This window comes from Ranitomeya variabilis, chromosome 3 (genome assembly GCF_051348905.1).
Source record: "Ranitomeya variabilis isolate aRanVar5 chromosome 3, aRanVar5.hap1, whole genome shotgun sequence".
NCBI lineage: Eukaryota > Metazoa > Chordata > Amphibia > Anura > Dendrobatidae > Ranitomeya > Ranitomeya variabilis.
In genome coordinates this window covers 325143144-325158162 of record NC_135234.1, presented here as the reverse complement: position 1 = coordinate 325158162, position 15019 = coordinate 325143144, and the positions used below count along the sequence as shown (strand labels likewise).

General features: G+C 43.1%; 1 protein-coding gene across 1 annotated transcript in view; it reads right to left on the bottom strand.

Annotated features, from left to right (window-relative positions):
- THEMIS2 (thymocyte selection associated family member 2) overlaps positions 1 to 15019 on the bottom strand; it is a 280303-nt gene that overhangs the window by 52882 nt on the left and 212402 nt on the right. Inside the window, exon 5 of the mRNA XM_077295769.1 lies at positions 13028 to 13169. Coding sequence (XP_077151884.1) covers positions 13028 to 13169 — 142 coding nt within the window. The remainder of the gene's footprint in view (positions 1 to 13027; positions 13170 to 15019) is intronic.

Below are 15019 nucleotides of genomic sequence, written 5' to 3'. Positions count from 1 at the left end.
GCGCAGACCCCCCCACAGCCTGGCACAGACCCCCCGCAGCCCAGTACAGACACCTGACAGCCCTCTCTGCAAACCCCCGCAATCGCCCCGCAGACTACCACAAACACCCGCACACAGACACGCACATCTTCCCCGCATACACAGTCTCCACCCACACACACAGTCTCTGCCCACACTCCGCCCACACTCTTCCCCCCTCCCGATCTGCAGCGTTTCTCACAGCAAAACTGCAGATCTTTTTTAGATCTGCGGTTTTGCTGCGGATGTGCCCGCCTCAATGCAAATCAATAGGTGCAGAAACGCTGCAGATACACACAAATAAATGACATGCAACTTCTTCAAACCCGCAGCGTTTTCAGTGTAGAGTTTTCCGCACCATTAGCACAGCATTTTCTTCCCATTGATTTACATTGTACTGTAAATCACTTGTGGATCTGCAGCGTTTCTGCACAGTAAAAAACGCTGTGGATCCACAGGAAATCCGCAACGTGTGCACATAGCCTATGTCAACACCATATAGAGAGGACATGTGGTCTGTGGGATACATTTATAATCACAGCTCTTAGGAGGAGGGCTGTCACGTGGGGGCTGTCACCTCCTGCCTTCTCCATCATTCTCCATGGACGTCAGACAAGTCACACAAGGAATGAACAGCTGGTCGCCATGATTCTACTCCATGAAAGAAAGATGACTTCTACTCCATCTCAGAAATGATGAGGAACAAGTGCTGATATGAACAAATGGATAATCTGTTCGGAACTATTTCACCTATTTTAATGTTTTGCTGCAATGTGGTTTTTCTGTGGAAAATCCAATAAACCACTACATTTTTTATGAAAATATCATGAAATTTTTTCTTTAAGAGTAATGTACCTGGTAAAAAGTCCTGATTAAATAAATGTGTGAAATAAGCATATTTAACAGAGACTCATCCGAGTCTCGCGCAAGTTAGCATGAGCCCTAAGGCTGTGTGACCATGTTGCATTTTTTATGTGTTTCTGACGCACTTTTGCCACAGCGGAAATGCTTAAAAAACACATTCCCATGCAATTTTATGGGATTCCGCAGTTGCTGTGCCCATGCTGCGGATTTGCCCACTGCGAAATCGCATACCAGTAAAATCCGCAGCATGTTCATTAATTCTGCAGAATTGCGGCGATTCCGCCACCATAAGATTGCATTGAAACGCTCCCTTTACGCATGTGGCTATGCCCACCATATGCGGATGGTACCCAGTCTGCAGCAGAGGAGACTCTCCTCCAGGTCCTGGGTACAATATTCTTGTAAAAGAAAAAATTGAAATAGAAAATAGGGATATACTTACCTTCTGATGCCCCCCCCCCCCCCCCCCCGAGTCCTCCCGCTTCTCAGCGGTGCACGCGGCGGCTTCCGTTCCCAGGGATGCATTGCGCGAATCACCTGAGATGACATCGCGGTCACGCTACAGTGACGTCACAAAGTTCCTTCTCGCAAAGAATTCCTGGGAAGGAATGTACCAGGAGCGCCGCTGAGGAGATCGGGGGCCGTTGGAAGGTGAGAATAACCATATTTTTTATTTTTTTTATTTTTTTTTAACATTTTATCTTTTACTATTGATGCTGCATAGGCAGCATCAATAGTAAAAAGTTGGTCACACTTGTCAAGCACTATGCTTGACAAGTGTGACCAACCTGTCAATCACTTTTCCAAGCAATGCTTCATCGTTTGGAAATGCGCAAGCATTCTGCAAGCTAAAAACGCTTGCAAAACGCTTATGTTTTGCAGGAAAACACATGCGAATTCCACATGCATTTTACCCACGGCAGGGAGTTGTGGAAATGCTGCAGAAATGTCCGCAGCATTTCTGCAACGCAGGCACATAGCCTAAGAACTAATTGCTAATAGACTGTATCCCAAACCTTTCACAGGCACCATTGTGACAAGTTAATGAGTGCTATTTACTGCAAGCAATCAGGGAATACTGTATGTGTATTTGGTTGGATTCAGGTCCCGCAAATAGGACATGATGGTTGTAGTTAGGGAAGAGAGGGGAGGGCTTCCACTCAGACCAGAAAAGCAGTGTATTTGGCTATATTATGAGCCTAAGGCTATGTGCACACGATGCGTTTTTGATGCTTTTTTTACACGTGTAAATGGTCCAAAAACTGAATGGAATACGTAGGCAAGGTAATGCAATGATAATCCAGAAGTGTTGTGGACATGATCAGTAAATTTCCGTCTGTATTTGCAGTGTTTTATTTTCTGCAGCATGTCAATTTTTTTTAGCGTTTTTGACTCATTGATTTCAATTGAGTCAATCATATCTGCAGCAAAAACGCAGGTGTAAAAAGGCTTGCATATTTGCTGCTAAAAACGCTGTGATTTGTCAAAGGAAATTATGTCAGAAGGAGGAAGAGTGTGTATATGTGTGTGTCTCTGTGTATGGTCGGAGAATATGTATGTGTGCGGAGAATATGTGTGTGTGTCTCTGTGTATGGTCGGAGAATATGTATGTGTGCGGAGAATATGTGTGTGTGTCTCTGTGTATGGTCAGAGAATATGTGTGTGTGTCTCTGTGTGTGGGCGGAGAATATGTGTGTGTCTCTGTGTATGGTCGGAGAATATGTATGTGTGCAGAGAATATGTGTGTGTGTCTCTGTGTATGGTCGGAGAATATGTATGTGTGCGGAGAATATGTGTGTGTGTCTCTGTGTATGGTCAGAGAATATGTGTGTGTGTCTCTGTGTGTGGGCAGAGAATATGTGTGTGTCTCTGTGTATGGTCGGAGAATATGTATGTGTGCGGAGAATATGTGTGTGTGTCTCTGTGTATGGTCAGAGAATACGTGTGTGTGTCTCTGTGTGTGGGCGGAGAATATGTGTGTGTGTCTGTCTGTGTGTGTCTGTCTGTTTGTGTGTACCCATGCGAGGTATGTACCCAGGCGTCGTCTGATAGGACTACTACTCCCATCCAGCTATGTTTTTTGTCACAAAAAACAGACCTGTGTTCAATTGTAAAAAAAAATAAAAACATTTACATAATTACATACATATTCTCATACAAAATACATACTCACCGAACACCTAATCCCTGACGTCCGTGTCTTCTGCAAACAATCAAAAATAATAAACCAACATCTCCCCTTTCTGCCGTAGTCCATTTAATACAGAGTGTCCGACGTCGATCTCACCTGGCCGCCGGCGATACACTGACAGGAAGTAATCGCTCCCGCAGTGTATCACTGCGCTGCTGTGGACCTTTGCAATCTGTACTTATGAGTGTTTTCCCCTGCATCAATATTCATCAGCCTTTGAGATACTATTGTCTATTAAACCTATTTTAATTAATTATTTAAATAAAAAAATATTTTAAAGGGCATACAATCTTTGGGTTTCTTATGATCCTCACTTTTGTGCAACATACAGTATATCATATCAGTTCTTTTCCTAAAAATCTGTTTCCTTTTATATGGGTAATTTTGTCATATACGGCTGAAATAATGCAGCACGACTCTGATTCATGTTACCCATGAGTCAGGCAGCTTATTCAATTTACACATTTTTTTAAACCTTTATTATCAAATGTTAACAAGTACGTCCAAAGAGATCTATAAATTAACAGCATTGTCTATTATCTATGACAAAGTAACACCAAGAGCGACACCCCATAAGAATATAACAACCCTTTCCCTACATTGGACATACCGCACCGGTACGTCCTGTTTTGAAGTGTGTTCCTGCAAATTGATGTACTGATATATCCTGGTGATCATGTGTGCACATACAGTTGTGCTCAAAATCAGCAGAATTTTTGCTTTCTTGTCCTTTTTTCAGAGAATATGAATGATAACATCAAAACTTTTTCTCCGCTTATGGTTAGTGGTTGGGTGAAGCCATTTATTGTCAGACTACTGTGTTTTCTCTTTTTATATCATAATGACAACCCAAAACATCCAAATGACCCTGATCAAAAGTTCACATACCCCATTTATTAATACCGTGCATTGCCCCCTCTAACATCAATTACAGCTTGAAGTTATTTGTGGAAGTTGTGGATGAGGTTCTTTATTTTCTCAGATGGAAAAGCTGCCCATTCTTCTTGGCCAAAAGCCTCCAGTTCCTGTAAATTCCTGGGCTGTCTAGCATGAACCTTTCGCTTGAGATCTCCCCAGAGTTGCTCAATGATATTGAGGTCCGGAGGCTGAGATGACCACTCCAGAACCTTCACTTTGTTCTGCTGTAGCCAATGACAGGTCAACTTGGCCTTGTGTTTTAGATCGTTGTCATGTTGGAATGTCCAAGTACATCTTTCCTTCAACTTTGACCAAGTTTCCTTGCCTTTGTAGCTCACATATCCCCAAAACATCAGCGATCCACTTCCGTGCTTTACAGTAGGAATGGTGTTACTTTCATCATAGGCCTTGTTGACTTCTCTCCAAATGTAACGTTTTTGGTTGTGACCAAAAAGTTCAGTTTTGTGTTGTTTTGCGTATTTTAGGCGAGATACTTTGTGGCATTTTGCAGTAATGACTTTCTTCTGGAGACTCAACCATGCAGCCCATTTTTCTTCAAGTGCCTCCTTATTGTGCATCTTGAAACAGCCACACCACTAATTTTCAGAGTCCTGTATTATAACTGATGTTACTTGTGGGTTTTTCTTTGCATCCCGAACAATTTTCCTGGCAGTTGTGGATGGCGTTTTTGTTGGTCTACCAGACCATGGTTTTGTTTTTACAGAGCCCCTAATTTTCCATTTGTTAATCACAGTTTGAACTCTGCTGACTGGCATTGTCAATTCCTTGGATATCTTTTTGCATCCCTTTCCGGTTTTATACAGTTCAAATAACTTTTCCCATAGATCCGTTGACAATTCTTTTGCTTTCCCCATGACTCACAATCCAGAAATGTCAGTGGCTGGATGAACGATGCAAGAGTTTGTATGGATCCCAGAAACTCACTCAGCTTTTATGCACACACACTGATTATAAGCAAACAGGTCACAGGTGAGGATGTTACCTTTAATAGCCATTCAAACTCACTTGTGGCAACTTCTGTGCATGTTATCAGGCCAAATTCAGGAGGGTATGTGAACTTTTCATCAGGTCATTTGGATGTTTTGGGTTGTCATTATAATTTAACCCCGTTACCCCCAAGGGTGGTTTGCATGTTAATGACCAGGCCAATTTTTACAATTCTGACCACTGTCACTTTATGAGGTAATAACTCTGGAACGCTTTAATGGATCCCATCGATTCTGACAATGTTTTCTCGTGACATATTGTACTTCATGATAATGTTAAAATTTCTTTGATATGACTTGCTGTTATTTGTGAAAAAACTGAAATTTGGAGAAAATTTTGAAAATTTCACAATTTTCCAAATTTGAATTTGGAAATTTGGAATTTGAAGTGATCTGCGAGTATTTTGCAGTGCTCGGACATTTAGTTTTCGTCGCCTCAGCTGCATGATTTACGGCTGCTGGACAGCCTGAATACATGTAGGAATTCCCTAACAAACAGGCATTCCTCACATGTATTCAACTTTGCTAGCAGCCATAAATCATGCAGCTAAGGCGATGAAAACTAAATGTCCGAGCACTGCAAAATACTTGGAGATCACCCGAGCATGCTTGGGGAGACCCAAGCAACAATGCTATTGGTCATCACTATTCTCTATGCCTCTGCTGGCACCGGAATGCTGCAATTTTGTTTGATCGCAGTATTGCGGGGTTGAAGTGCCGGGAGCAGTCCGTGACCGCTCTTGGCACTTAGTGTCGGGTGTCAGCTGTGAGAATCAGGTGACACCTGGCCGCGATCAGCCACGCCCCCACCGTGAGTGCGGCGGATCGCCTTGGACGTACTATTCAGTCCATGGGATTTAAGTCCCAGGTCACATGGACAGAATAGTATGTCCATTGCCAGAAAGGGATTAAAAAGAGAAAACAGTAGTTTGACAATAAATGGCTTCACCCAACAACTAACTATGAGTGCAGAAAAACTTTTGGTGCTTTCTTTCATATTCTCTGAAAAAAGGCCAAGAAAGCAAAAATTCTGCCGGGGTATGTAAATGTTTGAGCACAACTGTAAGCTGTGGTCGCGCAAATGCCACTGGGACCTCGGATTAAGTGATAGCTAAGCTCACAGCCAGTGGCAGTTCCCACACCACCCCCAGCTGTTCACCCACATAAATGCCGATATCAATAGCGATCTCAGGATTTAGAAGGCTATGAGAGGGAGGAGCCCCTTTCACTAGCACTGTGAAACAGTGCCTGGTCAGCCCAGTAGGACTGCTACCAGTTCCTCTTTAGATTTATCCATTACCAGGATTATATCAGGCCAGAAAATAACCCCAGTAGCATGGAAAGTTAATTCAAGATCATAGATGTATGGATTTGTGGATCGGGTTAAAAGAGCAAAGCAAGGTTAAATTATATACTCAATTGGCTTAAGGGCACACTAGACAAAATACTATCTATGTCAGACATGTGGGTGCTAACTGCAGTTTAGGCACCCTGTGGGGCTCGAGGAGGGAATATTTGGATTTGGGAGCACAGATTTCACTGGCTTTCTTTTGGGAACCATGTCACTTTTCCAGAGCGTTTGTGCTACCATTAATATGGATACCACCCATGTTTCTGTTAAGGGTTGGGTAGAATCTTTTATTGCTATTTTGGGTACAGAACATTTTGGATCACATTTATCCTGTACTCTACACTGAGCACTTACATGGAGGCTTCGATCTAAATCTACAAAATACGTGATTAGGATGAAACCGAGAGGGATCCGTTGACTGTGTGGCTTCCATTCGGCGGTGTCCAGCTTTAAAGAGGTGCCTGTGGTTGACCACGCTTTTATGTACCGTATTTTTTGGAACTATAAGACACACCGGACTATAAGACGCACCCAGGTTTTAGAGGTGAAAAATAGGGAAAAAAATATTTGAAGCAAAAAAGGTGGTAAAATATTTAATAACATAAACATACTATTATATGTGTTGTTATTATATATAATAATATGTTATTATGTTGGAAGCTATGGGACCAGTGTGGTGGTTGTAAAGTACTATATGAAGACGCTGGAGGGTGAGTATAAGAATGGAGGCACAGAGCTTATATTTAAAGCACCACTCAGCACTGAAAAATAACACTGGAGTGCTGCTTTAAGAACCCATGGGAGAACTATAACTCCCAGCATGTCCTGCAGATCCTATGGCATGCTGGGAGTTATAATTCACCACAGGAGTAGCAGAGTGCTTTATTGTGTGTTGTAAAGACTAACCTTTTAATTGTGGCAGCCAGCCACCTGTGGTGAGGTAAAATGCTGGAGCATCCCATCCCATGACACCACAAAGCCCTTCCTCTTGTTGCCTCTCCACAGCACAGGAGAAAGCTTGCAGATTGTAGTGTGATGTCTGCAGGACCTGTGATGACATCAGAAGAGGGAGGGCTCTGTGCTGCCATGTGATGCTCCAGCCTGCCCACTCCTGACATCACACAGGTCCTTGTGCTGGAGCACTCAGCATCCAGCACAGCCCCGGCAGGCAGGTATTCAGCGATCTTGTCCCCTCTGGCCCCTGCTGCTGCCCTCTCCTCCACCAGACACACAGATCTCCCCAGCAGCTGCAGGAATCTAGCACTGGGGAAACCATGTGTGTCCCTGTGAAGGAGTATTCATTTGCTGCTCCCTGCTCACAGCTCAGCTGACAGGTGGGCGGGGAATCAGCTAATGAATATTCACTGCACTTTAATGATGGGGACCATGTGGTTTGCCCAGTGCTGATTCCTGAAACCCGGCAGGGACATTTTTCTGCCTCATGCCTCCCAGTGCAATCCCACTCGCTGCTGCCCCCTCCCCACATTACATCCCTACCATAAGACGCACCCACACTTTCCTCCCAAATTTGGAGGGAAAAAAGTGCGTCTTATGGTCAGAAAAAATAAGGTACACCTAAAAAGACAGGCACTGCCAGATCATAGCACAGGCAGAATCCAGTGTCTCCATCTACCTCATTGTAGGGAATCTTCTGCTGGAGGTCCCTTCTGAATCACATATTTCAGAAATGTACATACAGTACATGGAAACCTCGATGTAAGCTCTAAGTGTTGAGCGCTGTATAAATGTGAGTTGAGCCTTACTGCGATGTTGGGAAGGCAGAATGATCAAATCAACAGCAGGTCAAGAATGAGTTTTATTTATTTTTTTTGCCGTTCTTTGTGCGATATAAGTGATCAGATGAATGTAATTGCAGCAATTCAAGATTTATATCAGTCTTTTTGTTTGGCAACTATCACACATTAAAAAAATCCCCTTTTTAAAAAAAAACAAACAAAAAAAAACAAGTTTTTGCATTGCCATATTTTGAGAGCTATGATTTTTCTATATTTCTGCCGACAGACTCATGTGACTGCTTGTTATTTGCAGGACAAGTTGATGTTAATGGTACTATTTTCAGGAATATAACATTTTTTGATTGCTTCTATTCTGATTTTTGGGAAGCAAAATTAACAAAACCAGCAACCTAGATATTGCTTTTTTCTATGCCGTTCACTGTGTGGTGAAAGTAATCTGGCATCTTCATGTCAGTAAGATTACAGTGGTACCACATTTATATAGTTTAACCCCTTAACGACTGCCGATACACCTTTTAACGGCGGCAGTTAAAGGTACTTAAACCACAGCACCGTTAATTAACAGCGCTGTGGAAAAAGTGTATAGCGCCCCCCGGAGTTGGATTTTCTCTGGGGTCTCGGTTGCCGGGGGTAGCCGAGACCCCAGAGAACATGATTGGGGTCGGTTTTTACCGACCCTCGTGTTGCAATCGCTGGTAAATAACCGTTTACCGGCAACCGCAAAAAAAAGGGATTTCCCATTTAATTTCTCTGTCCTCCAATGTGATCGCACATCAGAGGACAGAGAAATGGGGTCCCTGATAGCCCCCCAATACTCACCCGTCTCCCCCGATGCTCCTCGTGGCTCCCCATGGGCACCGCCATCTTTTTCCGGCAAAAATTGGCGGGCGCATGTGCAGTGTGCCCGTCGGCTGGCACCTGGCAAATCTTTGGGGTCTCGGCTGCAGGGGGTAGCCGAGACCCCAAAGAACATGATCGGGGTCGGTTTTTACCTACCCTTGTTTTGCGATCGCCGCCGGTAATTAACCGTTTACTGGTGACCGCAAAAAGAAAAAAAAATAGCGGCGTGTCATTCTCTGTCCTCTGATGAGAACGCACATCAGAGGATGGAGAAATAGGGGGATCGGGGACCCTGTTATACTTACCATTGTCCCTGGGTCCTCCTGCGTCCCCTCCTGGCTGCCGACTTCTTCCTCCGGGAAGAAAATGGCGGGCGCATGCGCAGTGCGCCCGCTGTGATGTGCTGGCCAGCAGAGGAAGATTCTTCCTCTTGTTTTATTTTAGTCACTGTGAGATCCTATCACAGTGATCAAAATAAAAAAATATATAGTAAATAACTCCCTCATTGATCACCCCTCTAGTTAGGAAAAAATAATAAAATAAAAAAAAGTATGTATTTCTATTTTCCATTTAGGGTTAGGGTTAGGGCTAGGGTTAAGGTTAGGGCTAGGGTTAGGGTTGAGGCTAAAGTTAGGGTTAGGGTTGGGGCTAAAGTTAGGGTTAGGGCTAAAGTTAGGGTTGGAGCTAAAGTTAGGGTTGGGGCTAAAGTTAGGGTTAGGGCTAGGGTTAGGGTCGGGGTTAAAGTTAGGTTTAGGTTTGGGGCTAAAGTTAGGGTTAGGACTAGGGTTAGGGTTGTGCTACAGTTAGGGTTAGGGTTGGGGTTAAAGTTAGGGTTAGGGCTAGGGTTAGGGTTGGTGCTAAAGTTAGGGTTAGGGCTAAAGTTATGGTTAGGGTTGGGGCTAAAGTTAGGGTTAGGGCTAGGGTTGGGGATAAAGTTAGGGTTAGTTTTGGGGCTAAAGTTAGGATAAGGGTTGGGGCTAAAGTTAAGGTTAGAGTTGGGATTAGGGTTAGGGTTGGGATTAGGGTTTGGATTAGGGTAAGGGTTGGTATTAGGGTTAGGGTTGGCATTAGGGTTACGTTTGGGATTAGGGTTAGGTTTGGGATTAGAGTTAAGGTTAGGGTTGGGATTAGGGTTAGGGTTAGGTTTGAGGTTAGGGTTGAGATTATGATTAGGGGTGTGTTGGGCTAAAGGATTTGATTAGGGTTAGGGTTGGGATTAGGGTTAGGGGTGTTTTGGAGTTAGGGTTTTGATTAGGGTTATGGATTGGGATTAGCATTAGGGGTGTGTTGGGGTTACGGTTGGAGTTAGAATTTCGGGGTTTCCACTGTTTAGGTACATCAGGGGGTCTCCAAACGCGGCAGCCAATTTGGCGCACAAAAAGTCAAATGGTGCTGCCTTCCTTCTGAGCTCTGACGTGTGCCCAAACAGTGGTTTACCCCCACATATGGGGGTATCAACGTACTCAGGACTAATTGGCAACAACTTTTGGGGTCCAGTTTCTTCTGTTACCCTTGCGAAAATAAAAAAAAATTGGGGGCTAAAAAATGATTTTTGTGAGAAAAAAATGATTTTTTATTTTCATGGCTCAGCGTCAAACTTCTGTGAAGCACTTGGGCATTCAAAATACTCACCACATATCTAGACAAGTTCCTTGGGGGTTTCTACTGTTTAGGTACATCAGTGGCTCTGAAAATGCAACATGACACGTCACTACCTCCCTTCCGAGCCTTGATGTGTGCCCAAACAGTGGTCCCACCCACATATCGGGTATCAGCGTACTCAGAACAAATTGGACAACAAATTTTAGGGTCCAATTTCTCCTGTTACCCTTGGGAAAATAAAAAATTGGGGGCTAAAAAAATCATTTTTGTGGAAAAAAATTTTTATTTTCACGACTCTGCATTATAAACTTCTGCGAAGCACTTGCGCGTTTAAAGTGCTCACCATACATCTAGATAAGTTCCTTGGGGGGTTTCGTTTCTAAAATTGGGTCACTTGTGGGGGTTTTCTACTGTTTAGGTACATCAGGGGCTCTGCAAATGCAACATAACGCCCGCAGACCATTCTATCAAAGTCTGCATTCCAAAACTACATGCCTTCCCTTCCGAGCTCTGCTGTGCACCCAAATAGTGTTCACCCCCCACATATGGGGTATCAGCGTACTCAGCATAAATTGCACAATACATTTTGGGGTCCAATTTCTTCTGTTACCCCTGAGAAAATAAAAAATTGCAAGCTAAGAAAAATCATTTTTGAGGAAAAAAAAGGATTTTTTTATTTTCACGGCTCTACGTTATAAATTTCTGTGAAGCACATGGGGGTTTAAAGTTCCCGACACACATCTAGATAAGTTCCTTAATGGGTTTAGTTTCCAAAATGGATATGGGCTCTGACTGTCACTGCAAGATATTTAAAGGAAGAAGGCCCCAGCAGACCGGAATGGACTCTGATGTGCAAGTAAGTGAATCACCAAGGGCACAACAGAAGGGACAATGTGTTTATGTGATGGAGGGCCAGGGTGTGACATTACTGCCGCTCTCAGCCACAACTACCCTGGCCTCCGTTACAAATGCACCAGTATTTGGGGTAACTAACAGCTGCCTAACAATTGTTTTAGCGCTGTTGGCTGGAAGCAGATAGGTAAGTTACATTGTTTGGCTGTAATCACTCCAGCACATGGCATCGGATACGATATGCTAATTACCCTCTGCTCCAGCTCTGCTGCGAGGGAAAGCCAAGTGTAATGCTACTGTGTCTGATCCTCTCACAGGAGAGAATCGCAGCACAGGTGCGGAGGAGACTAATAAAGTAATTTCTCCATCTCCTCCATTGCCTGTCTCGGCGTATATCGGTCTGCGCTGTGATGACATCCAAGTGCAGACCGATTTTTAACACGTACCCATATACTTGTATGGGTGCAAGTGAGCCGAGTCTCACTGCCAATCTCAACATGCTGCGATTGTTGACTCATGCTAAATCAGCATGAAAAAATAATTGCAAATGTGAGAATCCCCACAGAATAACACTGGGCCGTGTTATACGCTAGTATGACCCTGGCCTTATAATGATGCTAGTAAACACTATGGAGAACTATCTTTGACAGGAAACTGAAGGCTGTTTCAGCCAGACCCTGGTGTCTTCTAATTGGATTAGGCAGCCAGATAAATCAGCCATCATAATAGAAATGGCCGTCTTTTAAGAGAAATTATGCAAACTATTTATGACTGCATCTATATCTTAGCAGGCATCACAAGTTGCTACAGAACAATGAATACTGTAGCATAGCGGGCTGTCTACATTGATGTTGCTATTAGTGATGCGTGAGCGTTGTCAGATAAGATGCTTACCAAGCATGTTCGTGTGATAATAGAGTATCTTCGGCGTAATCAAATACTATGTTCGAGTCACCATACAGTAGCTGCATGTCTTTCAGCTGTTCAACAGCCGAAACACATGCAGGGATTGCCTGCTTGTTAGGTTTGCTTGCTCGCTCATCACTAGTTGCTATTAGTGATGAACAAGTGTACTTGTTGCTCAGGTTTTCCCGAGCACGCTCAGGTGACCTCCGAGTATTTGTTAGAGTTCGGAGATTTAGTTTTCATCACGACAGCTGAATGATTTACAGCTATTAGCCAGGCTGAGTACATGTGGGGGTTGCCTGGTTGCTAGGTAATCCCCACATGTAATCAAGCTGGCTAATAGCTGTAAATCATGCTTCTGACGCAATGAAAACTTAATCTCCGAGCAGTTATAATTACTTGGAGACCACCCGAGCGTGCTTGGGAATATCCGAGCAACGAATACACTCGCTCATCACTAGTTGCTATGTGTTACAATTTTAGATATTGCTGATAGTGTATAGGTCTCCTTGAACACACTTTTTTATATTTGAGAATAAAAAGATGTATTATTTCACTGCTTTATTTTACTGTTCTAATTTTTGCTGGCCAAGTTTTAAAAGTGCGTGAAATGGCGGTCTTTGCTTATTGTGGTAGCATGTCCTGTTGGCTCTGAAAGTCATAGGTATTTTTCTATTTTATGTTAAACAAAAACATACATTGTTACATGATATTAACTGACCTTCACAAGAAGCAGTGTTTCTTTTTGGTGATATACTGTACATGTTTTTTTGTACTTTGTATATCTCCCTGTTTATTTTACTTTCATCCAGAGATAACTTGCGTTGAGGAGTCAGGACCCCTGAATACATAGTTTTCGATTTCTACAAAAGGACAAAAAATACAGAAAAGATTATTACATTAAATATCTAGCAGGTATTCTTATTTTTAGTAGTGTGGTCGCTCTACTTGCACCAACATGATGTACCGCACCCCTTGGGGACACGTATGGTCAGTTCGATACAGTTTTAAACACACCCGCTATCCACACTATCCCAGAGAGACGTGGGGAGTGAGAGGATGTGGCACACACAGCCAGTGACATGGAACCACATTAGCTCACAACGCTGACAGGCTGAGAGGCCCCTTTCACTAGCAACAAAACAGAACACTGCCAGCCTGGTAGGAAGTCCACCAGTTCCTCGTTAGATATAAGCCCGATCTATTAACAAAGTTTTAATGGGCAACAATCCAGCAACGGAAGCAGGGAAAGTGAAACCAAGAAACAGACATGTGGATTCTTGGATCGAGAAAAAAGAGCAGCCATGGTTAAATTATATATTTAATCGCCTTAAGGGCACACTAGACAATACATTATATACACGTTGGTCATACATATACAATGGTCAGATATGCAAACACAAAAAGTGGTAGTACAAAAGATATAGGCAGACTGATCATGTCAATTATCGATTTGATGTTAGGCCATGTGTGTACTGGGCCGCAGGGGACACAGGCTACTGGCTGGTTCCAAGTTCCTTCACAGCATGTTAATCGACGTAGTCCCCACTTAACTGAAGCATAACAGAGAGAGAAGCCACATGGCCTTACACTAGCCTTTATCCCCTCACGGTAACTCTTCTCATGCCCTCTGGACTGAACCTAAATCTGCTCCCCTTGCTTCAAGCAGCTAAACTCTGCAAAACCAAAGATGGGTCATAAGTTATGACTAATAACTCCTTAATGGACAAACCTAGTGAGGTGGTTTTAGTGCCACCAGATCCGGCCGGGGCCCTGCTACACATTGAGACCAAACAAAGCTTTGCTACCTGGCAACTACTAGCCATTCTACATATCTCCCCACCCTGTAATGCTGGAATGGATCGAAACCCTAGAAGGCAAATCGATTTGATCCAGAGATTTTGAAAATGTAACCGGTGTTTGACCAGGACTTACAATAAGTTCATATTCCCCTTATGAGATCATAGCTGACTCAATAAAGCAGTTAGACCACATTGTATCTATTTTGCAAGCAAGCATTTTGTTCTGAGCTGGCTCAAGGTTTGAGATCTGTCACTCACAGCCTTTGGAGGCTTGACCCCCCTGCTGAGTTAGGTGTCCTGTTACAGCTGCACATGGGAAGGGGGTTTTATAATCCCCTGCCAAATAGCATACAAATGATTGACATTAAATTAGATCTCAAATATTCTTCACAGCATTATATCGTGAAGTATCCCACTTTGCATTTGAAACAAGTGAAGTACACATCAATTTGTAAGGACCCAGAGGCAGATACAGACTTCAGGGGGACCATGTGCAAAAATTCTGCCTGCCCTCCCCCAGCACTCCATACTGCAACACAGTTATCTAAAAATACTATGTACTTTTTTTTTTCTAGTTTAGAACACAGCTATCATACCTTTAACCCCGGCGACCACAAGTCATATGCAGTGCCTATCATATATTAAAAAAATAATAATACTGATACAAATGACAGCTACACTATAAGTGGTAAAAAATGAGAAATATGTAAAACAAAAAATCACGGGTTTGTGTCACCATTTTCTGAGACCCTTAACATTTGTTTCTCTGTCGATGTAGATGTTTGATGGTTGTTTTTTTTGTGTGGTGAGCTGGAGTTTTTATTGATGCCATTCTGTACTGGATATGATGATTTGATTGGATTTTTTTAAAAAATATATAATGAAAGTGTACTACTAGCGGCAAAATAAGA